This window comes from Stegostoma tigrinum, chromosome 19 (genome assembly GCF_030684315.1).
Source record: "Stegostoma tigrinum isolate sSteTig4 chromosome 19, sSteTig4.hap1, whole genome shotgun sequence".
NCBI classification, from domain to species: Eukaryota; Metazoa; Chordata; class Chondrichthyes; order Orectolobiformes; family Stegostomatidae; genus Stegostoma; species Stegostoma tigrinum.
In genome coordinates, this window is record NC_081372.1 from 3622373 (window position 1) to 3648797 (window position 26425).

The window sequence follows — 26425 nt, forward strand, 5'->3', positions numbered from 1 at the left end:
GCATTTTGTGTGTGTGTGTGTATGCGTTTTGTGTGTGCGTTTTGTGTGTGTGTGTATGTGTTTTGTGTGTGTGTGTATGCGTTATGTCGTGTGTGTGTGTATGTGTTGTGTGTGTGTGTATGCGTTATGTCGGGTGTGTGTGTGTGCGTTGTGTGGTGTGTGTGTGTATGCGTTGTGTGTGTGTGTGTGTGTGTGTGTGCATTGTGTTTGTGTGTGTGTGTGTTTGTGTGTATATGCAGTGTGTGTGTGTATGCATTGTGTTTGTGTGTATATGTAGTGTGTGTGTGTGTGTGTGTGTGTGTGTGTGTGTGTGTGCTTGTGTGTATATGCAGTGCGTGTGTGTGTATGCATGTGAGTGTGTGTATGTATTGTGTTTGTGTGTACATGCAGTGGTTGTGTGTATTCGTATGCGTGAGAGTCTGTGTGTATGCATTGTGTGTGTGTGTGTGAGTGTGTGTGTGTATGCAGTGTGCGTGTTTGTGTGTATATGCTCTGTGTGTGTGTGTATGTGTGTGTGTGAGTGTTTGTGTGTATATGCAGTGTGTGTGTGTGTGTTTGTGTGTATGTGTGTGTATGCAGTGTGTGTGTTTGTGTGTATATGAGTGTGTGTGTGTATGAAGTGTGTGTGTTTGTGTGTATATGCAGTGTGTGTGTGTTTGTGTGTATATGCTGTGTGTGTATATGTGTTTGTGTGTTTGTGTATATGCTGTGAGTGTATATATGCAGTGTGTGGGTACATGCTGCGTGCCTGTGTATATGCTGTGTATGTATATGCATGTTGTGGGTGTGTATATGCTGTGTGTGTATATATGCTGTGTGTGTGTGTTTGTGCGTGTGCTTGTGTGTACATATATGTGTTTGTGTATATGTGTTTGTGTGTGTATGCATGTTGTGTGTGTGCATATGTGCGTGTGTGTATATATGTGTCTGTCTGTCTGTGTGTGTGCGTCTGTATGTGTGTGTGTGTATATGTGTTGTGTGTGTGCATATGTGTGTGTTTTTGTGTGTGTGTATATGTGTTTGTGTTTGTGTGTGTCTGTATATGTGTTTGTGTATATGTGTGTGTGTGTATGTATGTGTATGTATATATGTGAGTATGTGTGTGTGTGTGTATGTCTTTGTGTGTGTGTGTGTGTGTATGCGTGTTGTGTCTGTGCGTGTATATGTGTTGAGTGTGTGTATGTTGTGTGTTTGTGTGTGTTTGTTTGTGTATGTATATGAGTTTGTGTGTGTGTATGTGTTTGTGTATGTGCAGTGTGTGTGTGTGTGTGTGAGTTTGTGTGTATATGAAGTGTGAGTGTGTGTTTGTGTGTTTATGAAGTGTGTGTTTATGTGTATATGAAGTGTGTGTGTGTGTTTGTGTGTATATGCAGTGTGTGTGTGTGTATGTATGAAGTGTGTGTGTTTGTGTGTATATGCAGTGTGTGTGTTTGTGTGTATATGCAGTGTGTGTGTGTGTCTGTGTCTGTGTGTATATGCTCTGTGTGTGTGTTTGTGTGTATATGAGTGTGTGTGTGTGTATGAAGTATGTGTGTTTGTGTGTATATGCAGTGTGTGTGTGTTTGTGTGTATATGCAGTGTGTGTGTGTGTGTGTGTGTGTTTGTGTGTATATGCTCTGTGTGTGTATATGTGTATATGCAGTGTGTATGTGTTTGTGTGTATATGCTGTGTGTGTGTGTATATGTGTTTATGTGTTTGTGTATATGCTGTGAGTGTATATATGCAGTGTGTGTATATATGCTGCATGTCTGTGTATGTGCTGTGAGTGTATATGCGTGTTGTGGGTGTGTATATGCTGTGTGTGTGTATGCGTGTTGAGTGTTTATATGCTGTGTGTGTATATATGCTGTGTGTATGTGTGTGTGTGTGTGTGTGTGTGTATATGTGTTTGTGTATATGTGTTTGTGTGTGTATGTATGTGTGTTGTGTGTGTGCATATGTGCGTGTGTGTATATGTGTGTGTGTGTATATGTGTTTGTGTGTGTATGTGTGTGTGTATATGTGTTGTGTGTGCATATGCTGTGTGTGTATATGTGTTTGTGTGTGTCTGTATATGTGTTTGTGTATATGTGTGTGTATGTATGTGTACGTATATATATGTGAGTATATATGTGTGTGTGTGTATGTGTGTATATGTCTTTGTGTGTGTGTGCATATATGTGTGTGTTTGTGTGTGTTTTTGTGTGTGTGTGTATATGCAGTGTGTGTGCGTGTATATGTGTTTGTGTGTGCATGTGTTTGTGTGTGTTTTTGTGTGTATATGTGTGTGTGTGTATATGCGTTTGTGTGTATATGTGTTTGTTTGTGTGTATATGTGTTTGTGTGTTTGTTTGTGTGTATGTGTGTTTGTGTTTGTGTATATATGTGTTTGCGTGTATATGCGTTTGTTTGTGTGTATGTGTGTGTGTGTATGTGTTTGTGTGTATGTGTGTGTGTATATATATGTGTTTGTGTGTATGTGCTTGAGTGTGTGTATATGCGTGTTGTGTGTGTATATATGCGTGTTGTGTGTGTGTATATGCGTGTTGTGTGTGTGTGTATGCATGTGTGTGAGTGTGAATGCGTGTTGTGTGTGTGTATGCTGTGTGTGCATGTGCTGTGTCTGTGTATATATGCTGTGTCTGTGTGTATGCTGTGTCCGTGTGTATGCTGCGTGTAGGTGTATATGCTGAGTCTGAGCGTATGGTGTGTGTGTGTGTGTGTGTGTGTGTGTGTGTGTGTATGTATGCTGAGTCTGTGAGTATATGCTGTGTCTGTGTATATGCTGTGTCTGTGTGTATGCTGTGTGTGGGTGTATATGCTGTGTCTGAGCGTATGGTGTGCGTTTACTGTGTGTGTGTATGCTGAGTCTGTGTGTATATGCTATGTCTGTGTATATGCTGTGTCTGTGTGTATGCTGTGTGTGGGTGTACATGCTGTGTCTGAGCGTATGGTGTGTGTTTACTCTGTGTGTGTGTATATGCTGTGTGTGTGTATGTGTGTATATGCAGTGTGTGTGTGTATGTGTGTTGTGTGTGTGTATGCATGTTGTGTCTGTGTGTATATATGTGTTGTGTGTGTATGTGTTTGTGTGTGTATATGTGTTTGTGTATGTATACGTGTGTGTGTTTGTGTGTTTTTGTGTGTGTGTATGTGTGTTTGTGTGTATATGCAGTGTGTGTGCATGTGTTTGTGTGTATATGCAGTGTGTGTGTGTATGCAGTGTGTGTGTGTGTGTTTGTGTGTATATGCAGTGTGTGTGTGTTTGTGTGTATATGCAGTGTTTGTGTGTTGTGTGTTTGTGTATGTGTATGCATGTGAGTGTGTGTATGCGTTGTGTTTGTGTGTACATGCGGTGTGTGTGTATGCGTATGCGTGAGAGTGTGTGTATGCATTGTGTGTGTGTGTTTGTGTGTATGTGCAGTGTGTGTTTGTGTGTGTATATGCAGTGTGTGTGTGTGTTTGTGTGTATATGCAGTCTGCATGTGTGTGTGTGTGTTTGTGTGTATATGCAGTGTGTGTTTGTGTGTATATGTAGTGTGAGTGTGTGTTTGTGTGTATATGAAGTGTGTGTTTATGTGTATATGAAGTGTGTGTGTTTGTGTGTATATGCAGTGTGTGTGTTTGTGTGTATACGCAGTGTGTGTGTTTGTGTGTATACGCAGTGTGTGTGTGTGTTTGTGTGTATATGCAGTGTGTGTGTGTTTGTGTGTATATGCTGTGTTTGTGTATATGCTGTGAGTGTATATATGCAGTGTGTGTGTATATGCTGCGTGTCTGTGTATATGCGTGTTGTGGGTGTGTATATGCTGTGTGTGTGTGTGCGTGTTGTATGTGTACATGCTGTGTGTGTATATATGCTGTGTGTGTGTGTATATGTGCTTGTGTATATGTGTTTGTGTGTGTGTATGCGTGTTGTGTGTGTGCATATGTGCATGTGTGTATATATGTGTGTGTATATGTGTTTGTGTGTGTCTGTATGTGTGTGTGTGTGTGTGCATATGTGTGTGTGTTTGTGTGTGTATATATGTGTTTTGTGTTTGTGTGTGTCTGTATATGTGTTTGTGTATATGTGTGTGTATGTACGTGTACGTATATATATATGAGTATATGTGTGTGTGTATGTGTGTCTTTGTGTGTGTGTGTGCATATATGTCTGTCTTTGTGTGTGTGTATATATGCAGTGTGTGTGCGTGCGTGTATATGTGTTTGTGTGTGTATATGTGTTTGTGTATATGTGTGGGTGTGTGTATGTGTTTGTGTGTGTGTTTTTGTGTGTATATGTGTTTGTGTGTATGCGTTTGTGTGTGCGTATATGTGTGTGTGTGTTTGTGTTTGTTTGTGTGTATATGTGTTTGTGTGTATATGCGTTTGTGTGTTTGTGTGTGTGTGTGTATGTGTTTGTGTGTGTGTATGCGTTTGTGTTTGTTTGTGTATATATGCGTTTGTGTGTTTGTTTGTGTGTGTGTATATGTATTTGTGTGTGTGTGTGTGTCTGTGTGTATATGCAGTGTGTGTGTGCATCCTATGTGTGTGTGTATGCATTGTGTTTGTGTGTACATGCAGTGTGTGTGCGTTGTGTGTGAGTATGTGTGTTTGTGTGTATATGCAGTGTGTGTTTGTGTGTATATGCAGTGTGTGTGTGTGTTTGTGTGTATATGCAGTGTGTGTGTGTGTTTGTGTGTATATGCAGTGTGTGTATATGCTGTGTGTGTTTGAATGTATATGCAGTGTGTTTGTCTGTGTGTGTGTATATGCAGAGTGTGTGTATGCGTGTTGTGTATGTATATGCTGTGTGTGTATATATGCTGTGTGTGTGTGTTTGTGTGTGTGCGTATATGTGCTTGTGTATATGTGTTTGTGTGTGTTTGTTTGTGTGTGTGTGTATGTGTGTTGTGTGTGCTTATGTGCGTGTGTGTATATATGTGTGTGTGTGTGTATGTGTTATGTGTGTGCATATGTAGTGTGTGTGTGCATATGTGTATGTGTTTGTGTGTGTGTGTTTTTGTGTGTATATGTGTGTGTGTTTTTGTGTGTATATGTGTTTGTGTGTGTGTGTAAGTGTTTGTGTGTGTGTTTGTGTGTATATGTGTTTGTGTGTATATGCGTTTGTGTGTTTGTTTGTGTGTGTGTGTATGTATTTGTGTGTGTGTGTGTTTGTGTGTATATGCGTGTACATGCAGTGTGTGTGTGTTTGTGTTTGTGTGTATATGCAGTGTGTGTTTGTGTGTATATGAAGTGTGTGTGTGTTTGTGTGCATATGCAGTGTGTGTATATGCTGTGTGTGTTTGAGTGTATATGCAGTGTATGTGTGTCTGTGTGTGTGTGTGTATATGCAGAGTGTGTGTGTGTATGCAGTGTGTGTGTATGCAGAGTGTGTGTGTATTTGTGTGTATATGCAGTGTGTGTGTTTGTTTGTATATGCAGTATGTGTGTGTGTGTGTATATATGCAGTGTGTGTATATACTGTGTGTGTGTATGCAGAGAGAGTGTGTGTGTGTGTGCAGAGTGTGTGTGTGTTTGTGTATATATGCTGTGTGTGTGTATATGCTGTGTGTGTGTATATGCAGTTTGTGTTTGTGTGTATATGCAGTGTGTGTGTGTTTATGTGTATATGCAGTGTGTGTATATGCTGTGTGTGTGTATATGCAGTTTGTGTTTGTGTGTGTATGCAGTGTGTGTTTGTGTGCATATGCATTGTGTGTATGCGTTGTGCGTGTATATGCGGTGTGTGTGTATGTGTTGTGTGTGTGTATGCTTATGCATGTGTGTGTATGCGTGGTGTGTGTGTGTGCGCATTTTGTGTGTTGTGTGGATGTGCGTCATGTGTATGCGTTTTGCGTGTGTGTGTTTGTCATGTACATGAGAGTGTGAGTGTGTGTGTAGGGGAGGGGTGTGGATCAGTGAGGGAGTTGGTAATCCAGGGCGAGTATTACAGTCGTTGCAGCTGAGAGTGGAGCCAGGGAACGAGGTCCTTCCAATGATCAGGGAAGCAGGGCCAGCATTCTGGGTGAGCCTGCAGTCTGTGTGCCTGGGCTGTGGGGAGGGGGAGCTGGGGGAGGAGCGCTACACTGAGGCTGGTGTTGATCAAAAGCCTGTGTGTTTTTGCAGTAACAAAGTCAGCCTGAGGGAGCGGTTCTCTAGCCCGAAGGGCCCCAGCAGCAAAGCGAAGAGTTCCCCTCAGAGCACTGTGCGTCGGTCTCCAAGTGCAGAGCAGAACATTGAGGACAGTCCAGACAAGGTGCAGAAGAGCTGGAGCTTCACTGACAGAACACGTTTCAGGACCACATTCCGGCTGAAAGGAGCAGGATCACGACAGAACTCTGAGGGTACGTACACAGCACAGTGTGTCACAGACATTCCCTGTTAATCCTTGCAGCTGTTCAAGCCTCACATATCACTCCTTCCCAATTTCACCCCTGGGATGGTGGGTTGGTCTCCCAGACACCTGGGCACAAAATCCAAACTAACAACGCAACACCGAGGGAGTGCCCAAATGTTGGAGCGTCAGTGCCAAGGGAGCGCCGCACTGTCGGAGGGTCAGTGCCAAGGGAGCGCTGCACTGTCGGAGGGTCAGTGCTGAGGGAGCACCGCACTGTCGGAGGGTCAGTGCTGAGGGAGCGCCGCACTGTCGGAGGGTCAGCGCTGAGGGAGCGGGCACTGTCAGAGGGGCAGTGCTGAGGGAGCGCCGCACTGTCAGAGGGTCAGTGCCGAGGGAGCGCCGCACTGTCGGAGGGTCAGTGCCGAGGGAGCGCCGCACTGTCGGAGGGTCAGTGCTGAGGGAGCGCCGCACTGTCGGAGGGTCAGTGCTGAGGGAGCGCATCACTGTCGGACGGTCAGTGCTGAGGGAGTGGGCACTGTCAGAGGGCCAGTGCTGAGGGAGTGGGGACTTTCAGAGGGTCAGTGCTGAGTGAGCGGGCACTGTCGGAGGGTCAGTGCTGAGGGGGTGGGCACTGTCAGAGGGTCAGTGCTGAGGGAGAGGGCACTGTCGGAGGGTCAGTGTTGAGGGAGTGGGCACTGTCGGAGGGTCAGTGCTGAGGGAGTCCTCACTGTCGGAGGGTCAGTGCTGAGGGAGCGCCACACTGTCAGAGGGTCACTGCCGAGGGAGCGCTGCACTGTCGGAGGGTCAGTGCTGAGGGAGCACCGCACTGTCGGAGGGTCAGTGCTGAGGGAGCACCGCACTGTCGGACGGTCAGTGCTGAGGGAGTGAGCACTGTCAGAGGGTCAGTGCTGAGGGAGTGGGGACTTTCAGAGGGTCAGTGCTGAGTGAGCGGGCACTGTCGGAGGATCAGTGCTGAGGGGGTGGGCACTGTCAGAGGGTCAGTGCTGAGGGAGAGGGCACTGTCGGAGGGTCAGTGTTGAGGGAGCGCCGCACTGTCAGAGGGTCAGTGCTGAGGGAGAGGGCACTGTCGGAGGGTCAGTGCTGAGGGAGTGGGCACTGTCAGAGGGTCAGTGCTGAGGGAGCGCCGCACTGTCAGAGGGTCAGTGCTGAGGGAGTGGGCATAGTCGGAGGGTCAGTGCTGAGGGAGTCCTCACTGTCGGAGGGTCAGTTCTGAGGGAGTGGGCACTGTCGGAGGGTCAGTTTTGAACGAGTGGGCAATATGGGAGGGTCAATGCTGAGGAAGTGGACACTGTCAGAGTGTCAGTGCTGAGGGAATGGGCACTTTCGGAGGGTCAGTGCTGAGGGAGTCCTCACTGTCGGAGGGTCAGTGCTGAGGGAGTGGGCACTGTCGGAGGGTCAGTTTTGAACGAGTGGGCAATATGGGAGGGTCAATGCTGAGGAAGTGGACACTGTCAGAGTGTCAGGGCTGAGGGAATGGGCACTTTCGGAGGGTCAGTGCTGAGGGAGTCCTCACTGTCGGAGGGTCAGTGCTGAGGGAGTGGGCACTGTCGGAGGGTCAGTTTTGAACGAGTGGGCAATATGGGAGGGTCAGTGCTAAGGAAGTGGACACTGTCGGAGTGTCAGTGCTGAGGGAGTGGGCACTGTCGGAAGGTCAGTGCTGAGTGAGTGGGCACTGTCGGAGTGTCTTGCCGAGGGAGCGCCGCACTGTTGGTGGGTCAGTGCTGAGGGAGTGGGCACTGTCGGAGGGGCAGTGCCGAGGGAGCGCCGCACTGTCGGAGGGTCAGTGCCAAGGGAGCGCTGCACTGTCGGAGGGTCAGTGCTGAGGGAGCACCGCACTGTCGGAGGGTCAGTGCTGAGGGAGCGCCGCACTGTCGGAGGGTCAGCGCTTAGGGAGCGGGCACTGTCGGAGGGGCAGTGCCGAGGGAGCGCCGCACTGTCGGAGGGTCAGTGCCGAGGGAGCGCCGCACTGTCGGAGGGTCAGTGCCGAGGGAGCGCCGCACTGTCGGAGGGTCAGTGCTGAGGGAGCGCCGCACTGTCGGAGGGTCACTGCCGAGGGAGTGCTGCACTGTTGGAGGGTCAGTGCTGAGGGAGTGGGCACTGTCGGAGGGTCAGTGCTGAGGGAGCACCGCACTGTCGGAGGGTCAGTGCTGAGGGAGCGCATCACTGTCGGACGGTCAGTGCTGAGGGAGTGGGCACTGTCAGAGGGCCAGTGCTGAGGGAGTGGGGACTTTCAGAGGGTCAGTGCTGAGAGAGCGGGCACTGTCGGAGGGTCAGTGCTGAGGGGGTGGGCACTGTCAGAGGGTCAGTGCTGAGGGAGAGGGCACTGTCGGAGGGTCAGTGTTGAGGGAGTGGGCACTGTCGGAGGGTCAGTGCTGAGGGAGTCCTCACTGTCGGAGGGTCAGTGCTGAGGGAGCGCCACACTGTCAGTGGGTCACTGCCGAGGGAGCGCTGCACTGTCGGAGGGTCAGTGCTGAGGGAGCACCGCACTGTCGGAGGGTCAGTGCTGAGGGAGCACCGCACTGTCGGACGGTCAGTGCTGAGGGAGTGAGCACTGTCAGAGGGTCAGTGCTGAGGGAGTGGGGACTTTCAGAGGGTCAGTGCTGAGTGAGCGGGCACTGTCGGAGGGTCAGTGCTGAGGGGGTGGGCACTGTCAGAGGGTCAGTGCTGAGGGAGAGGGCACTGTCGGAGGGTCAGTGTTGAGGGAGCGCCGCACTGTCAGAGGGTCAGTGCTGAGGGAGAGGGCACTGTCAGAGGGTCAGTGCTGAGGGAGTGGGGTCTTTCAGAGGGTCAGTGCTGAGGGAGCGCATCACTGTCGGACGGTCAGTGCTGAGGGAGTGGGCACTGTCAGAGGGTCAGTGCTGAGGGGGTGGGCCCTGTCAGAGGGTCAGTGCTGAGGGAGAGGGCACTGTCGGAGGGTCAGTGTTGAGGGAGCGCCACACTGTCAGAGGGTCAGTGCTGAGGGAGTGGGCATAGTCGGAGGGTCAGTGCTGAGGGAGTCCTCACTGTCGGAGGGTCAGTGCTGAGGGAGTGGGCACTGTCGGAGGGTCAGTTTTGAACGAGTGGGCAATATGGGAGGGTCAGTGCTGAGGAAGTGGACACTGTCGGCGTGTCAGTGCTGAGGGAGTGGGCACTGTCGGAGGGTCAGTGCTGAGTGAGTGGGCACTGTCGGAGTGTCTTGCCGAGGGAGCGCCTCACTGTTGGTGGGTCAGTGCTGAGGGAGTGGGCTCTGTCGGAGGGTCAGTGCTGAGGGAGCGCCGCACTGTTGGAGGGTCAGTGCTGAGGGAGCGCCGCACTGTCGGAGGGTCAGTGCTGAGGGAGTGGGCACTGTCATACGGTCAGTGCTGAGGGAGTGGGCACTGTCGGATGGTCAGTGCTGAGTGAGTGGGCACTGTCATAGGGTCAGTGCTGAGGGAGTGCGCACTGTCGGATGGTCAGTGCTGAGGGAGTGGGCACAGTCGGAGGGTCAGTGCTGAGGGAGTGCCACACTGTTGGTGGGTCAGTGCTGAGGGAGCGGGCTCTGTCATAGAGTCAGTGCTGAGGGAGTGGGCACTGTCGGAGGGTCAGTGCTGAGTGAGTGGGCACTGTCGGAGTGTCTTGACAAGGGAGCGCCACACTGTTGTTGGGTCAGTGCTGAGGGAGCGCTGCACTGTTGGAGGGTCAGTGCTGAGGGAGCGCCGCACTGTCGGAGGGTCAGTGCTGAGGCAGTGGGCACTGTCGGAGGGTCAGTGCTGAGGGAGTGGGCACTGTCGGAGGGTCAGTGCCGAGGGAGCCCTGCACGGTCGGAGGTTCAGTGCTGAGGGAGCGTCGCACTGTCAGAGGGTCAGTGCTGAGGGAGTGGGCACTGTTGGAGGGTCAGTGTTGAGGGAGTGGGCACAGTCGGAGGGTCAGTGCTGAGGGAGTGGGCACAGTCGGAGGGTCAGTGCTGAGGGAGTCCTCACTGTCGGAGGGTCAGTTCTGAGGGAGTGGGCACTGTCGGAGGGTCAGTTTTGAACGAGTGGGCGATATGGGAGGGTCAGTGCTGAGGAAGTGGACACTGTCAGAGTGTCAGTGCTGAGGGAGTGGGCACTGTCGGAGGGTCAGTGCTGAGGGAGTCCTGCACGGTCGGAGGTTCAGTGCTGAGGGAGCGTCGCACTGTCAGTGTGTCAGTGCTGAGGGAGCGGGCACTGTCGGAGGGTCAGTGCTGAGGGGGTGGACACTGTCAGAGGGTCAGTGCTGAGGGGGTGGGCACTGTCAGAGGGTCAGTGCTGAGGGAGAGGGCACTGTCGGAAGGTCAGTGTTGAGGGAGCGCCGCACTGTCAGAGGGTCAGTGCTGAGGGAGTGGGCACAGTCGGAGGGTCAGTGCTGAGGGAGTCCTCACTGTCAGAGGGTCAGTGCTGAGGGAGTGGGCACTGTCGGAGGGTCAGTTTTGAACGAGTGGGCAATATGGGAGGGTCAGTGCTGAGGAAGTGGACACTGTCGGAGGGTCAGTGCTGAGGGAGTCCTCACTGTCGGAGGGTCAGTGCTGAGGCAGTGGGCACTGTCGGAGGGTCAGTGCTGAGGGAGTCCTCACTGTCGGAGGGTCAGTGCTGAGGCAGTGGGCACTGTCGGAGGGTCAGTGCTGAGTGAGTGGGCACTGTCATAGGGTCAGTGCTGAGGGAGTGGGCACTGTCGGATGGTCAGTGCTGAGGGAGTGGGCACTGTCAGTGGGTCAGTGCTGAGGGAGCGGGCACAGCCGGAGGGTCAGTGCTGAGGGAGTGGGCACTGTTGGAGGGTCAGTGTTGAGGGAGCGCCGCACTGTCAGAGGGTCAGTGCTGAGGGAGTGGGCACAGTCGGAGGGTCAGTGCTGAGGGAGTCCTCACTGTCGGAGGGTCAGTTCTGAGGGAGTGGGCACTGTCGGAGGGTCAGTTTTGAACGAGTGGGCGATATGGGAGGGTCAGTGCTGAGGAAGTGGACACTGTCAGAGTGTCAGTGCTGAGGGAGTGGGCACTGTCGGAGGGTCAGTGCTGAGGGAGTCCTGCACGGTCGGAGGTTCAGTGCTGAGGGAGCGTCGCACTGTCAGTGTGTCAGTGCTGAGGGAGCGGGCACTGTCGGAGGGTCAGTGCTGAGGGGGTGGACACTGTCAGAGGGTCAGTGCTGAGGGGGTGGGCACTGTCAGAGGGTCAGTGCTGAGGGAGAGGGCACTGTCGGAAGGTCAGTGTTGAGGGAGCGCCGCACTGTCAGAGGGTCAGTGCTGAGGGAGTGGGCACAGTCGGAGGGTCAGTGCTGAGGGAGTCCTCACTGTCAGAGGGTCAGTGCTGAGGGAGTGGGCACTGTCGGAGGGTCAGTTTTGAACGAGTGGGCAATATGGGAGGGTCAGTGCTGAGGAAGTGGACACTGTCGGAGGGTCAGTGCTGAGGGAGTCCTCACTGTCGGAGGGTCAGTGCTGAGGCAGTGGGCACTGTCGGAGGGTCAGTGCTGAGGGAGTCCTCACTGTCGGAGGGTCAGTGCTGAGGCAGTGGGCACTGTCGGAGGGTCAGTGCTGAGTGAGTGGGCACTGTCATAGGGTCAGTGCTGAGGGAGTGGGCACTGTCAGTGGGTCAGTGCTGAGGGAGCGGGCACAGCCGGAGGGTCAGTGCTGAGGGAGTGCCACACTGTTGGTGGGTCAGTGCTGAGGGAGTGGGCACTGTCGGAGGGTCAGTTTTGAACGAGTGGGCAATATGGGAGGGTCAGTGCTGAGGAAGTGGACACTGTCGGAGTGTCAGTGCTGAGGGAGTCCTCACTGTCGGAGGGTCAGTGCTGAGGGAGTGGGCACTGTTGGAGGGTCAGTGCCGAGGGAGCGCCGCACTGTTGGTGGGTCAGTGCTGAGGGAGTGCCACATTGTTGGTGGGTCAGTGCTGAGGGAGTGCCACATTGTTGGTGGGTCAGTGCTGAGGGAGCGGGCACAGCCGGAGGGTCAGTGCTGAGGGAGTGCCACACTGTTGGTGGGTCAGTGCTGAGGGAGTGGGCACTGTCGGAGGGTCAGTTTTGAATGAGTGGGCAATATGGGAGGGTCAGTGCTGAGGAAGTGGACACTGTCGGAGTGTCAGTGCTGAGGGAGTCCTCACTGTCGGAGGGTCAGTGCTGAGGGAGTGGGCACTGTTGGAGGGTCAGTGCCGAGGGAGCGCCGCACTGTTGGTGGGTCAGTGCTGAGGGAGTGGGCACTGTCGGAGGGTCAGTGCTGAGGGAGCGGGCACAGTCGGAGGGTCAGTGCTGAGGGAGTGCCACATTGTTGGTGGGTCAGTGCTGAGGGAGCGGGCACTGTCATAGAGTCAGTGCTGAGGGAGTGGGCACTGTCATAGAGTCAGTGCTGAGGGAGTCCTGCACGGTCGGAGGTTCAGTGCTGAGGGAACGTCGCACTGTCAGTGTGTCAGTGCTGAGGGAGCGGGCACTGTCGGAGGGTCAGTGCTGAGGGGGTGGGCACTGTCAGTGGGTCAGTGCTGAGGGAGCGGGCACACTGTTGGTGGGCCAGTGCTGAGGGAGCGGGCACTGTCATAGAGTCAGTGCTGAGGGAGTGGGCACTGTCAGAGGGTCAGTGCTGAGGGAGCGGGCACAGTCGGAGGTTCAGTGCTGAGGGAGTGCCACACTGTTGGTGGGTCAGTGCTGAGTGAGTGGGCACTGTCATAGGGTCAGTGCTGAGGGAGTGGGCACTGTCGGATGGTCAGTGCTGAGGGAGTGGGCACTGTTGGAGGGTCAGTGCTGAGGGAGCGGGCACAGTCAGAGGGTCAGTGCTGAGGGAGTGCCACACTGTTGGTGGGTCAGTGCTGAGGGAGCGGGCACTGTCATAGAGTCAGTGCTGAGGGAGTGGGCACTGTCGGAGGGTCAGTGCTGAGTGAGTGGGCACTGTCGGAGTGTCTTGCCGAGAGAGCGCCGCACTGTTGGTGGGTCAGTGCTGAGGGAGTGGGCACTGTCGGAGGGTCAGTGCTGAGGCAGTGGGCACTGTCGGAGGGTCAGTGCTGAGTGAGTGGGCACTGTCATAGGGTCACTGCTGAGGGAGTGGGCACTGTCGGATGGTCAGTGCTGAGGGAGTGGGCACTGTCAGAGGGTCAGTGCTGAGGGAGCGGGCAAAGTCGGAGGGTCAGTGCTGAGGGAGTGCCACACTGTTGGTGGGTCAGTGCTGAGGGAGCGGGCACTGTCATAGAATCTGTGCTGAGGGAGTGGGCACTGTCGGAGGGTCAGTGCTGAGGGAGTCCTGCACGGTCGGAGGTTCAGTGCTGAGGGAGCGTCGCACTGTCAGTGTGTCAGTGCTGAGGGAGCGGGCATTGTCGGAGGGTCAGTGCTGAGGGAGTGCCACACTGTCAGAGGGTCAGTGCTGAGGGAGTGGGCACTGTCGGTGGGTCAGCGCTGAGGGAGCGGGCACTGTCGGAGGGTCAGTGCTGAGGGAGTGGGCACTGTCGGAGGGTCAATGCTGAGGGAGTCCTGCACGGTCGGAGGTTCAGTGCTGAGGGAGCGGGCACTGTCATAGAGTCAGTGCTGAGGGAGTGGGCACTGTCGGAGGGTCAGTGTTGAGGGAGTCCTCACTGTCGGAGGGTCAGTGCTGAGGGAGTGGGCACTGTCGGAGGGTCAGTTTTGAACGAGTGGGCAATATGGGAGGGTCAGTGCTGAGGAAATGGACACTGTCAGAGTGTCAGTGCTGAGGGAGTGGGCACTGTCGGATGGTCAGTGCTGAGGGAGTGGGCACTGTCGGAGGGTCAGTGCTGAGGGAGTCCTCACTGTCGGAGGGTCAGTGCTGAGGGAGTGGGCACTGTCGGAGGGTCAGTTTTGAACGAGTGGGCAATATGGGAGGGTCAGTGCTGAGCAAGTGGACACTGTCAGAGTGTCAGTGCTGAGGGAGTGGGCACTGTCGGAGGGTCAGTGCTGAGTGAGTGGGCACTGTTGGAGGGTCAGTGCCGAGGGAGCACCGCACTGTTGGTGGGTCAGTGCTGAGGGAGTGGGCACTGTCGGAGCGTCAGTGCTGAGGGAGTCCTCACTGTCGGAGGGTCAGTTCTGAGGGAGTGGGCACTGTCGGAGGGTCAGTTTTGAACGAGTGGGCGATATGGGAGGGTCAGTGCTGAGGAAGTGGACACTGTCAGAGTGTCAGTGCTGAGGGAGTGGGCACTGTCGGAGGGTCAGTGCTGAGGGAGTCCTGCACGGTCGGAGGTTCAGTGCTGAGGGAGCGTCGCACTGTCAGTGTGTCAGTGCTGAGGGAGCGGGCACTGTCGGAGGGTCAGTGCTGAGGGGGTGGACACTGTCAGAGGGTCAGTGCTGAGGGGGTGGGCACTGTCAGAGGGTCAGTGCTGAGGGAGAGGGCACTGTCGGAAGGTCAGTGTTGAGGGAGCGCCGCACTGTCAGAGGGTCAGTGCTAAGGGAGTGGGCACAGTCGGAGGGTCAGTGCTGAGGGAGTCCTCACTGTCAGAGGGTCAGTGCTGAGGGAGTGGGCACTGTCGGAGGGTCAGTTTTGAACGAGTGGGCAATATGGGAGGGTCAGTGCTGAGGAAGTGGACACTGTCGGAGGGTCAGTGCTGAGGGAGTCCTCACTGTCGGAGGGTCAGTGCTGAGGCAGTGGGCACTGTCGGAGGGTCAGTGCTGAGGGAGTCCTCACTGTCGGAGGGTCAGTGCTGAGGCAGTGGGCACTGTCGGAGGGTCAGTGCTGAGTGAGTGGGCACTGTCATAGGGTCAGTGCTGAGGGAGTGGGCACTGTCGGAGGGTCAGTGCTGAGGGAGCGGGCACAGCCGGAGGGTCAGTGCTGAGGGAGTGCCACACTGTTGGTGGGTCAGTGCTGAGGGAGTGGGCACTGTCGGAGGGTCAGTTTTGAACGAGTGGGCAATATGGGAGGGTCAGTGCTGAGGAAGTGGACACTGTCGGAGTGTCAGTGCTGAGGGAGTCCTCACTGTCGGAGGGTCAGTGCTGAGGGAGTGGGCACTGTTGGAGGGTCAGTGCCGAGGGAGCGCCGCACTGTTGGTGGGTCAGTGCTGAGGGAGTGCCACATTGTTGGTGGGTCAGTGCTGAGGGAGCGGGCACTGTCATAGAGTCAGTGCTGAGGGAGTGGGCACTGTCATAGAGTCAGTGCTGAGGGAGTCCTGCACGGTCGGAGGTTCAGTGCTGAGGGAACGTCGCACTGTCAGTGTGTCAGTGCTGAGGGAGCGGGCACTGTCGGAGGGTCAGTGCTGAGGGGGTGGGCACTGTCAGTGGGTCAGTGCTGAGGGAGCGGGCACACTGTTGGTGGGCCAGTGCTGAGGGAGCGGGCACTGTCATAGAGTCAGTGCTGAGGGAGTGGGCACTGTCAGAGGGTCAGTGCTGAGGGAGCGGGCACAGTCGGAGGTTCAGTGCTGAGGGAGTGCCACACTGTTGGTGGGTCAGTGCTGAGTGAGTGGGCACTGTCATAGGGTCAGTGCTGAGGGAGTGGGCACTGTCGGATGGTCAGTGCTGAGGGAGTGGGCACTGTTGGAGGGTCAGTGCTGAGGGAGCGGGCACAGTCGGAGGGTCAGTGCTGAGGGAGTGCCACACTGTTGGTGGGTCAGTGCTGAGGGAGCGGGCACTGTCATAGAGTCAGTGCTGAGGGAGTGGGCACTGTCGGAGGGTCAGTGCTGAGTGAGTGGGCACTGTCGGAGTGTCTTGCCAAGGGAGCGCCGCACTGTTGGTGGGTCAGTGCTGAGGGAGTGGGCACTGTCAGAGGGTCAGTGCTGAGGGAGCGCCGCACTGTTGGAGGGTCAGTGCTGAGGGAGCGCCGCACTGTCGGAGGGTCAGTGCTGAGGCAGTGGGCACTGTCGGAGGGTCAGTGCTGAGTGAGTGGGCACTGTCATAGGGTCACTGCTGAGGGAGTGGGCACTGTCGGATGGTCAGTGCTGAGGGAGTGGGCACTGTCAGAGGGTCAGTGCTGAGGGAGCGGGCAAAGTCGGAGGGTCAGTGCTGAGGGAGTGCCACACTGTTGGTGGGTCAGTGCTGAGGGAGCGGGCACTGTCATAGAATCTGTGCTGAGGGAGTGGGCACTGTCGGAGGGTCAGTGCTGAGGGAGTCCTGCACGGTCGGAGGTTCAGTGCTGAGGGAGCGTCGCACTGTCAGTGTGTCAGTGCTGAGGGAGCGGGCATTGTCGGAGGGTCAGTGCTGAGGGAGTGCCACACTGTCAGAGGGTCAATGCTGAGAGAGTGGGCACTGTCGGTGGGTCAGCGCTGAGGGAGCGGGCACTGTCGGAGGGTCAGTGCTGAGCGAGTGGGCACTGTCGGAGGGTTAGTGCTGAGGGAGCACCGCACTGTCGGACGGTCAGTACTGAGGGAGTGGGCACTGTCAGAGGGTCAGTGCTGAGGGAGCGGGCACAGTCAGAGGGTCAGTGCTGAGGGAGCGCCACACTGTTGGTGGGTCAGTGTTGAGGGAGCACCGCACTGTCAGAGGGTCAGTGCTGAGGGAGTGGGCACTGTCGGAGGGTCAATGCTGAGGGAGTCCTGCACGGTCGGAGGTTCAGTGCTGAGGGAGCGGGCACTGTCATAGAGTCAGTGCTGAGGGAGTGGGCACTGTCGGAGGGTCAGTGTTGAGGGAGTCCTCACTGTCGGAGGGTCAGTGCTGAGGGAGTGGGCACTGTCGGAGGGTCAGTTTTGAACGAGTGGGCAATATGGGAGGGTCAGTGCTGAGGAAATGGACACTGTCAGAGTGTCAGTGCTGAGGGAGTGGGCACTGTCGGATGGTCAGTGCTGAGGGAGTGGGCACTGTCGGAGGGTCAGTGCTGAGGGAGTCCTCACTGTCGGAGGGTCAGTGCTGAGGGAGTGGGCACTGTCGGAGGGTCAGTTTTGAACGAGTGGGCAATATGGGAGGGTCAGTGCTGAGCAAGTGGACACTGTCAGAGTGTCAGTGCTGAGGGAGTGGGCACTGTCGGAGGGTCAGTGCTGAGTGAGTGGGCACTGTTGGAGGGTCAGTGCCGAGGGAGCACCGCACTGTTGGTGGGTCAGTGCTGAGGGAGTGGGCACTGTCGGAGCGTCAGTGCTGAGGGAGTCCTCACTGTCGGAGGGTCAGTTCTGAGGGAGTGGGCACTGTCGGAGGGTCAGTTTTGAACGAGTGGGAGATATGGGAGGGTCAGTGCTGAGGAAGTGGACACTGTCAGAGTGTCAGTGCTGAGGGAGTGGGCACTGTCGGAGGGTCAGTGCTGAGGGAGTCCTGCACGGTCGGAGGTTCAGTGCTGAGGGAGCGTCGCACTGTCAGTGTGTCAGTGCTGAGGGAGCGGGCACTGTCGGAGGGTCAGTGCTGAGGGGGTGGACACTGTCAGAGGGTCAGTGCTGAGGGGGTGGGCACTGTCAGAGGGTCAGTGCTGAGGGAGAGGGCACTGTCGGAAGGTCAGTGTTGAGGGAGCGCCGCACTGTCAGAGGGTCAGTGCTGAGGGAGTGGGCACAGTCGGAGGGTCAGTGCTGAGGGAGTCCTCACTGTCAGAGGGTCAGTGCTGAGGGAGTGGGCACTGTCGGAGGGTCAGTTTTGAACGAGTGGGCAATATGGGAGGGTCAGTGCTGAGGAAGTGGACACTGTCGGAGGGTCAGTGCTGAGGGAGTCCTCACTGTCGGATGGTCAGTGCTGAGGCAGTGGGCACTGTCGGAGGGTCAGTGCTGAGGGAGTCCTCACTGTCGGAGGGTCAGTGCTGAGGCAGTGGGCACTGTCGGAGGGTCAGTGCTGAGTGAGTGGGCACTGTCATAGGGTCAGTGCTGAGGGAGTGGGCACTGTCAGTGGGTCAGTGCTGAGGGAGCGGGCACAGCCGGAGGGTCAGTGCTGAGGGAGTGCCACACTGTTGGTGGGTCAGTGCTGAGGGAGTGGGCACTGTCGGAGGGTCAGTTTTGAACGAGTGGGCAATATGGGAGGGTCAGTGCTGAGGAAGTGGACACTGTCGGAGTGTCAGTGCTGAGGGAGTCCTCACTGTCGGAGGGTCAGTGCTGAGGGAGTGGGCACTGTTGGAGGGTCAGTGCCGAGGGAGCGCCGCACTGTTGGTGGGTCAGTGCTGAGGGAGTGCCACATTGTTGGTGGGTCAGTGCTGAGGGAGCGGGCACTGTCATAGAGTCAGTGCTGAGGGAGTGGGCACTGTCATAGAGTCAGTGCTGAGGGAGTCCTGCACGGTCGGAGGTTCAGTGCTGAGGGAACGTCGCACTGTCAGTGTGTCAGTGCTGAGGGAGTGGGCACTGTCGGAGGGTCAGTGCTGAGGGGGTGGGCACTGTCAGTGGGTCAGTGCTGAGGGAGCGGGCACACTGTTGGTGGGCCAGTGCTGAGGGAGCGGGCACTGTCATAGAGTCAGTGCTGAGGGAGTGGGCACTGTCAGAGGGTCAGTGCTGAGGGAGCGGGCACAGTCGGAGGTTCAGTGCTGAGGGAGTGCCACACTGTTGGTGGGTCAGTGCTGAGTGAGTGGGCACTGTCATAGGGTCAGTGCTGAGGGAGTGGGCACTGTCGGATGGTCAGTGCTGAGGGAGTGGGCACTGTTGGAGGGTCAGTGCTGAGGGAGCGGGCACAGTCGGAGGGTCAGTGCTGAGGGAGTGCCACACTGTTGGTGGGTCAGTGCTGAGGGAGCGGGCACTGTCATAGAGTCAGTGCTGAGGGAGTGGGCACTGTCGGAGGGTCAGTGCTGAGTGAGTGGGCACTGTCGGAGTGTCTTGCCAAGGGAGCGCCGCACTGTTGGTGGGTCAGTGCTGAGGGAGTGGGCACTGTCAGAGGGTCAGTGCTGAGGGAGCGCCGCACTGTTGGAGGGTCAGTGCTGAGGGAGCGCCGCACTGTCGGAGGGTCAGTGCTGAGGCAGTGGGCACTGTCGGAGGGTCAGTGCTGAGTGAGTGGGCACTGTCATAGGGTCACTGCTGAGGGAGTGGGCACTGTCGGATGGTCAGTGCTGAGGGAGTGGGCACTGTCAGAGGGTCAGTGCTGAGGGAGCGGGCAAAGTCGGAGGGTCAGTGCTGAGGGAGTGCCACACTGTTGGTGGGTCAGTGCTGAGGGAGCGGGCACTGTCATAGAATCTGTGCTGAGGGAGTGGGCACTGTCGGAGGGTCAGTGCTGAGGGAGTCCTGCACGGTCGGAGGTTCAGTGCTGAGGGAGCGTCGCACTGTCAGTGTGTCAGTGCTGAGGGAGCGGGCATTGTCGGAGGGTCAGTGCTGAGGGAGTGCCACACTGTCAGAGGGTCAATGCTGAGAGAGTGGGCACTGTCGGTGGGTCAGCGCTGAGGGAGCGGGCACTGTCGGAGGGTCAGTGCTGAGCGAGTGGGCACTGTCGGAGGGTTAGTGCTGAGGGAGCACCGCACTGTCGGACGGTCAGTACTGAGGGAGTGGGCACTGTCAGAGGGTCAGTGCTGAGGGAGCGGGCACAGTCAGAGGGTCAGTGCTGAGGGAGCGCCACACTGTTGGTGGGTCAGTGCTGAGGGAGCGGGCACTGTCATAGAGTCAGTGCTGAGGGAGTGGGCACTGTCGGAGGGTCAATGCTGAGGGAGTCCTCACTGTCGGAGGGTCAGTGCTGAGGGAGTGGGCACTGTCATAGGGTCAGTGCTGAGGGAGTGGGCACTGTCGGATGGTCAGTGCTGAGGGAGTGGGCACTGTCGGAGGGTCAGTGCTGAGGGAGCGGGCACTGTCATAGAGTCAGTGCTGAGGGAGTGGGCACTGTCGGAGGGTCAGTGCTGAGTGAGTGGGCACTGTTGGAGGGTCAGTGCCGAGGGAGTGGGCACTGTCGGAGGGTCAGTGCTGAGTGAGTGGGCACTGTTGGTGGGTCAGTTTTGAACGAGTGGGCACTGTCGGAGGGTCAGTGCTGAGGGAGCGCCGCACTGTTGGAGGGTCAGTGCTGAGGGAGTGGGCACTGTCAGAGGGTCAGTGCTGAGGCAGTGGGCACTGTCGGAGGGTCAGTGCTGAGTGAGTGGGCACTGTCATAGGGTCAGTGCTGAGGGAGTGGGCACTGTCGGATGGTCAGTGCTGAGGGAGTGGGCACTGTCGGAGGGTCAGTGCTGAGGGAGCGGGCACAGTCGGAGGGTCAGTGCTGAGGGAGTGCCACACTGTTGGTTGGTCAGTGCTGAGGGAGCGGGCACTGTCATAGAGTCAGTGCTGAGGGAGTGGGCACTGTCGGAGGGTCAGTGCTGAGTGAGTGGGCACTGTCGGAGGGTCAGTGCTGAGGGAGCGCCGCACTGTCGGAGGGTCAGTGCTGAGGCAGTGGGCACTGTCGGAGGGTCAGTGCTGAGGGAGCGCCGCACTGTTGGAGGGTCAGTGCTGAGGGAGCGCCGCACTGTCGGAGGGTCAGTGCTGAGGCAGTGGGCACTGTCGGAGGGTCAGTGCTGAGTGAGTGGGCACTGTCATAGTGTCAGTGCTGAGGGAGTGGGCACTGTCGGATGGTCAGTGCTGAGGGAGTGGGCACTGTCAGATGGTCAGTGCTGAGGGAGCGGGCACTGTCGGAGGGTCAGTGCTGAGGGAGTGCCACACTGTTGGTGGGTCAGTGCTGAGGGAGCGGGCACTGTCATAGAGTCAGTGCTGAGGGAGCGGGCACTGTCATAGAGTCAGTGCTGAGGGAGTGGGCACTGTCGGAGGGTCAGTGCTGAGGGAGTCCTGCACGGTCGGAGGTTCAGTGCTGAGGGAGCGTCGCACTGTCAGTGTGTCAGTGCTGAGGGAGCGGGCACTGTCGGAGGGTCAATGCTGAGTGAGTGGGCACTGTCGGAGTGTCTTGCCGAGGGAGCGCCGCACTGTTGGTGGCTCAGTGCTGAGGGAGTGGGCACTGTCGGAGGGTCAGTGCTGAGGGAGTGGGCACTGTTGGAGGGTCAGTGCTGAGGCAGTGGGCACTGTCGGACGGTCAGTGCTGAGTGAGTGGGCACTGCCATAGGGTCAGTGCTGAGGGAGTGGGCACTGTCAGATGGTCAGTGCTGATGGAGTGGGCACTGTCAGAGGGTCAGTGCTGAGGGAGCGGGGACAGTCGGAGGGTCAGTGCTGAGGGAGTGCCACACTGTTGGTGGGTCAGTGCTGAGGGAGCGGGCACTGTCATAGAGTCAGTGCTGAGGGAGTGGGCACTGTCGGAGGGTCAGTGCTGAGGGAGTCCTGCACGGTCGGAGGTTCAGTGCTGAGGGAGTGGGCACTGTCGTAGGGTCAGCGCTGAGGGAGCGGGCACTGTCGGAGGGTCAGTGCTGAGCGAGTGGGCACTGTCGGAGGGTTAGTGCTGAGGGAGTGGGCACTGTCAGAGGGTCAGTGCTGAGGGACTGGTGCATTGACGGTGGGTCGGTGCTGAGGGAGTGCCGCACTGTCAGAGGGTCAGTGCTGAGGGAGTTGCGCACTGTCGGAGGGTCAGTGCTGAGGGAGCGCCGCACTGTCGGACGGTCAGTGCTGAGGGAGTGGGCACTGTCAGAGGGTCAGTGCTGAGGGAGTGCCACACTGTTGGTGGGTCAGTGCTGAGGGAGCGGGCACTGTCATAGAGTCAGTGCTGAGGGAGTGGGCACTGTCGGAGGGTCAGTGCTGAGGGAATCCTGCACGGTCGGAGGTTCAGTGCTGAGGGAGCGTCGCACTGTCAGTGTGTCAGTGCTGAGGGAGTGGGCACTGTCGGAGGGTCAGTGCTGAGGGGGTGGGCACTGTCAGAGGGTCAGTGATGAGGGAGAGGGCATTGTCGGAGGGTCAGTATTGAGGGAGTTGCGCACTGTCAGAGGGTCAGTGCTGAGGGAGTGGGCACAGTCGGAGGGTCAGTGCTGAGGGAGTCCTCACTGTCGGAGGGTCAGTGCTGAGGGAGTGGGCACTGTCGGAGACTCAGTTTTGAACGAGTGGGCAATATAGGAGGGTCAGTGCTGATGAAGTGGACACTGTCAGAGTGTCAGTGCTGAGGGAGTGGGCACTGTCGGAGGGTCAGTGCTGAGGGAGTGGGCACTGTCGGAGGGTCAGTGCCGAGGGAGCGCCGCACTGTTGGTGGGTCAGTGCTGAGGGAGTGGGCACTGTCGGAGGGACAGTGCTGAGGGAGCGCCGCACTGTTGGAGGGTCAGTGCTGAGGGAGCGCCGCACTGTCGGAGGGTCAGTGCTGAGGCAGTGGGCACTGTCGGAGGGTCAGTGCTGAGTGAGTGGGCACTGTCATAGGGTCAGTGCTGAGGGAGTGGGCACTGTCGGATGGTCAGTGCTGAGGGAGTGGGCACTGTCAGAGGGTCAGTGCTGAGGGAGCGGGCACTGTCGGAGGGTCAGTGCTGAGGGAGTGCCACACTGTTGGTGGGTCAGTGCTGAGGGAGCGGGCACTGTCATAGAGTCAGTCCTGAGGGAGTGGGCACTGTCGGAGGGTCAGTGCTGAGGGAGTGCCACACTGTTGGTGGGTCAGTGCTGAGGGAGCGGGCACTGTCATAGAGTCAGTGCTGAGGGAGTGGGCACTGTCGGAGGGTCAGTGCTGAGGGAGTCCTGCACGGTCGGAGGTTCAGTGCTGAGGGAGTGGGCACTGTCGGAGGGTCAGTGCTGAGGGAGTGCCACACTGTCAGAGGATCAGTGCTGAGGGAGTGGGCACTGTCGGTGGGTCAGCGCTGAGGGAGCGGGCACTGTCGGAGGGTCTGTGCTGAGGGAGTGGGCACTGTCGGAGGGTTAGTGCTGAGGGAGTGGGCACTGTAAGAGGGTCAGTGCTGAGGGACTGGCGCACTGTCGGCGGGTCAGAGCTGAGGAAGTTTCGCACTGTCGGAGGGTCAGTGCTGAGTGAGTGGGCACTGTCGGAGTGTCTTGCCGAGGGAGCGCCACACTGTTGGTGGCTCAGTGCTGAGGGAGTGGGCACTGTCGGAGGGTCAGTGCTGAGGGAGTGGGCACTGTCGGAGGGTCAGTGCTGAGGGAGTGGGCACTGTCAGAGGGTCAGTGCTGAGGCAGTGGGCACTGTCGGAGGGTCAGTGCTGAGTGAGTGGGCACTGTCATTTGGTCAGTGCTGAGGGAGTGGGCACTGTCGGATGGTCAGTGCTGAGGGAGTGGGCACTGTCGGAGGGTCAGTGCTGAGGGAGCGGGTACAGTCGGAGGGTCAGTGCTGAGGGAGTGCCACACTTTTGGTTGGTCAGTGCTGAGGGAGCGGGCACTGTCGGAGGGTCAGTGCTGAGTGAGTGGGCACTGTCGGAGTGTCTTGCCGAGGGAGCGCCGCACTGTTGGTGGGTCAGTGCTGAGGCAGTGGGCACTGTTGGAGGGTCAGTGCTGAGTAAGTGGGCACTGTCATAGGGTCAGTGCTGAGTAAGTGGGCACTGTCATAGGGTCAGTGCTGAGGGAGTGGGCACTGTCAGAGGGTCAGTGCTGAGGGAGCGGGCACTGTCGGAGGGTCAGTGCTGAGGGAGTGCCACACTGTTGGTGGGTCAGTGCTGAGGGAGCGGGCACTGTCATAGAGTCAGTGCTGAGGGAGTGGGCACTGTCGGAGGGTCAGTGCTGAGGGAGTCCTGCACGGTCGGAGGGTCAGTGCTGAGGCAGTGGGCACTGTCGGAGGGTCAGTGCTGAGTGAGTGGGCACTGTCATAGGGTCACTGCTGAGGGAGTGGGCACTGTCGGATGGTCAGTGCTGAGGGAGTGGGCACTGTCAGAGGGTCAGTGCTGAGGGAGCGGGCAAAGTCGGAGGGTCAGTGCTGAGGGAGTGCCACACTGTTGGTGGGTCAGTGCTGAGGGAGCGGGCACTGTCATAGAATCTGTGCTGAGGGAGTGGGCACTGTCGGAGGGTCAGTGCTGAGGGAGTCCTGCACGGTCGGAGGTTCAGTGCTGAGGGAGCGTCGCACTGTCAGTGTGTCAGTGCTGAGGGAGCGGGCATTGTCGGAGGGTCAGTGCTGAGGGAGTGCCACACTGTCAGAGGGTCAATGCTGAGAGAGTGGGCACTGTCGGTGGGTCAGCGCTGAGGGAGCGGGCACTGTCGGAGGGTCAGTGCTGAGCGAGTGGGCACTGTCGGAGGGTTAGTGCTGAGGGAGCACCGCACTGTCGGACGGTCAGTACTGAGGGAGTGGGCACTGTCAGAGGGTCAGTGCTGAGGGAGCGGGCACAGTCAGAACGTCAGTGCTGAGGGAGTGCCACACTGTTGGTGGGTCAGTGCTGAGGGAGCGGGCACTGTCATAGAGTCAGTGCTGAGGGAGTGGGCACTGTCGGAGGGTCAGTGCTGAGGGAGCGCCGCACTGTTGGAGGGTCAGTGCTGAGGGAGCGCCGCACTGTCGGAGGGTCAGTGCTGAGGCAGTGGGCACTGTCGGAGGGTCAGTGCTGAGTGAGTGGGCACTGTCATAGGGTCAGTGCTGAGGGAGTGGGCACTGTCGGATGGTCAGTGCTGAGGGAGTGGGCACTGTCAGAGGGTCAGTGCTGAGGGAGCGGGCACTGTCGGAGGGTCAGTGCTGAGGGAGTGCCACACTGTTGGTGGGTCAGTGCTGAGGGAGCGGGCACTGTCATAGAGTCAGTGCTGAGGGAGTGGGCACTGTCGGAGGGTCAGTGCTGAGGGAGTCCTGCACGGTCGGAGGTTCAGTGCTGAGGGAGCGTCGCACTGTCAGTGTGTCAGTGCTGAGGGAGCGGGCACTGTCGGAGGGTCAATGCTGAGGGAGTGCCACACTGTCAGAGGGTCAGTGCTGAGGGAGTGGGCACTGTCGGTGGGTCAGCGCTGAGGGAGCGGGCACTGTCGGAGGGTCAGTGCTGAGGGAGTGGGCACTGTCGGAGGGTTAGTGCTGAGGGAGTGGGCACTGTCAGAGGGTCAGTGCTGAGGGACTGGCGCACTGTCGGCGGGTCAGAGCTGTGGAAGTTTCGCACTGTCGGAGGGTCAGTGCTGAGTGTGCGGGCACTGTCGGAGGGTCAGTGCTGAGTGAGTGGGCACTGTCGGAGTGTCTTGCCGAGGGAGCGCCACACTGTTGGTGGCTCAGTGCTGAGGGAGTGGGCACTGTCAGAGGGTCAGTGCTGAGGGAGCGCTGCACTGTTGGAGGGCCAGTGCTGAGGCAGTGGGCACTGTCGGACGGTCAGTGCTGAGTGAGTGGGCACTGCCATAGGGTCAGTGCTGAGGGAGTGGGCACTGTCAGATGGTCAGTGCTGATGGAGTGGGCACTGTCAGAGGGTCAGTGCTGAGGGAGCGGGGACAGTCGGAGGGTCAGTGCTGAGGGAGTGCCACACTGTTGGTGGGTCAGTGCTGAGGGAGCGGGCACTGTCATAGAGTCAGTGCTGAGGGAGTGGGCACTGTCGGAGGGTCAGTGCTGAGGGAGTCCTGCACGGTCGGAGGTTCAGTGCTGAGGGAGTGGGCACTGTCGTAGGGTCAGCGCTGAGGGAGCGGGCACTGTCGGAGGGTCTGTGCTGAGCGAGTGGGCACTGTCGGAGGGTTAGTGCTGAGGGAGTGGGCACTGTCAGAGGGTCAGTGCTGAGGGACTGGTGCATTGACGGTGGGTCGGTGCTGAGTGAGTGCCGCACTGTCAGAGGGTCAGTGCTGAGGGAGTTGCGCACTGTCGGAGGGTCAGTGCTGAGGGAGCGCCGCACTGTCGGACGGTCAGTGCTGAGGGAGTGGGCACTGTCAGAGGGTCAGTGCTGAGGGAGTGCCACACTGTTGGTGGGTCAGTGCTGAGGGAGCGGGCACTGTCAGAGGGTCAGTGCTGAGGGAGTGCCACACTGTTGGTGGGTCAGTGCTGAGGGAGCGGGCACTGTCATAGAGTCAGTGCTGAGGGAGTGGGCACTGTCGGAGGGTCAGTGCTGAGGGAATCCTGCACGGTCGGAGGTTCAGTGCTGAGGGAGCGTCGCACTGTCAGTGTGTCAGTGCTGAGGGAGATGGCACTGTCGGAGGGTCAGTGCTGAGGGGGTGGGCACTGTCAGAGGGTCAGTGATGAGGGAGAGGGCATTGTCGGAGGGTCAGTATTGAGGGAGTTGCGCACTGTCAGAGGGTCAGTGCTGAGGGAGTGGGCACAGTCGGAGGGTCAGTGCTGAGGGAGTCCTCACTGTCGGAGGGTCAGTGCTCAGGGAGTGGGCACTGTCGGAGAGTCAGTTTTGAACGAGTGGGCAATATAGGAGGGTCAGTGCTGAGGAAGTGGACACTGTCAGAGTGTCAGTGCTGAGGGAGTGGGCACTGTCGGAGGGTCAGTGCTGAGGGAGTCCTCACTGTCGGAGGGTCAGTGCTGAGGGAGTGGGCACTGTCGGAGGGTCAGTGCCGACGGAGCGCCGCACTGTTGGTGGGTCAGTGCTGAGGGAGTGGGCACTGTCGGAGGGACAGTGCTGAGGGAGCGCCGCACTGTTG

The 26425-nt window shown here is 57.6% G+C and overlaps 1 protein-coding gene across 5 annotated transcripts in view; it reads left to right on the plus strand.

The window, feature by feature from the left end:
- Positions 1–26425, plus strand: part of LOC125461558 (potassium voltage-gated channel subfamily KQT member 2) — a 283167-nt gene that overhangs the window by 182411 nt on the left and 74331 nt on the right. For all 5 annotated transcript variants that reach the window (XM_059652710.1, XM_059652713.1, XM_059652708.1 and 2 more), the window contains one exon: positions 6092–6309. In XM_059652710.1, the coding sequence (XP_059508693.1) occupies positions 6092–6309 (218 nt within the window). The remainder of the gene's footprint in view (positions 1–6091; positions 6310–26425) is intronic.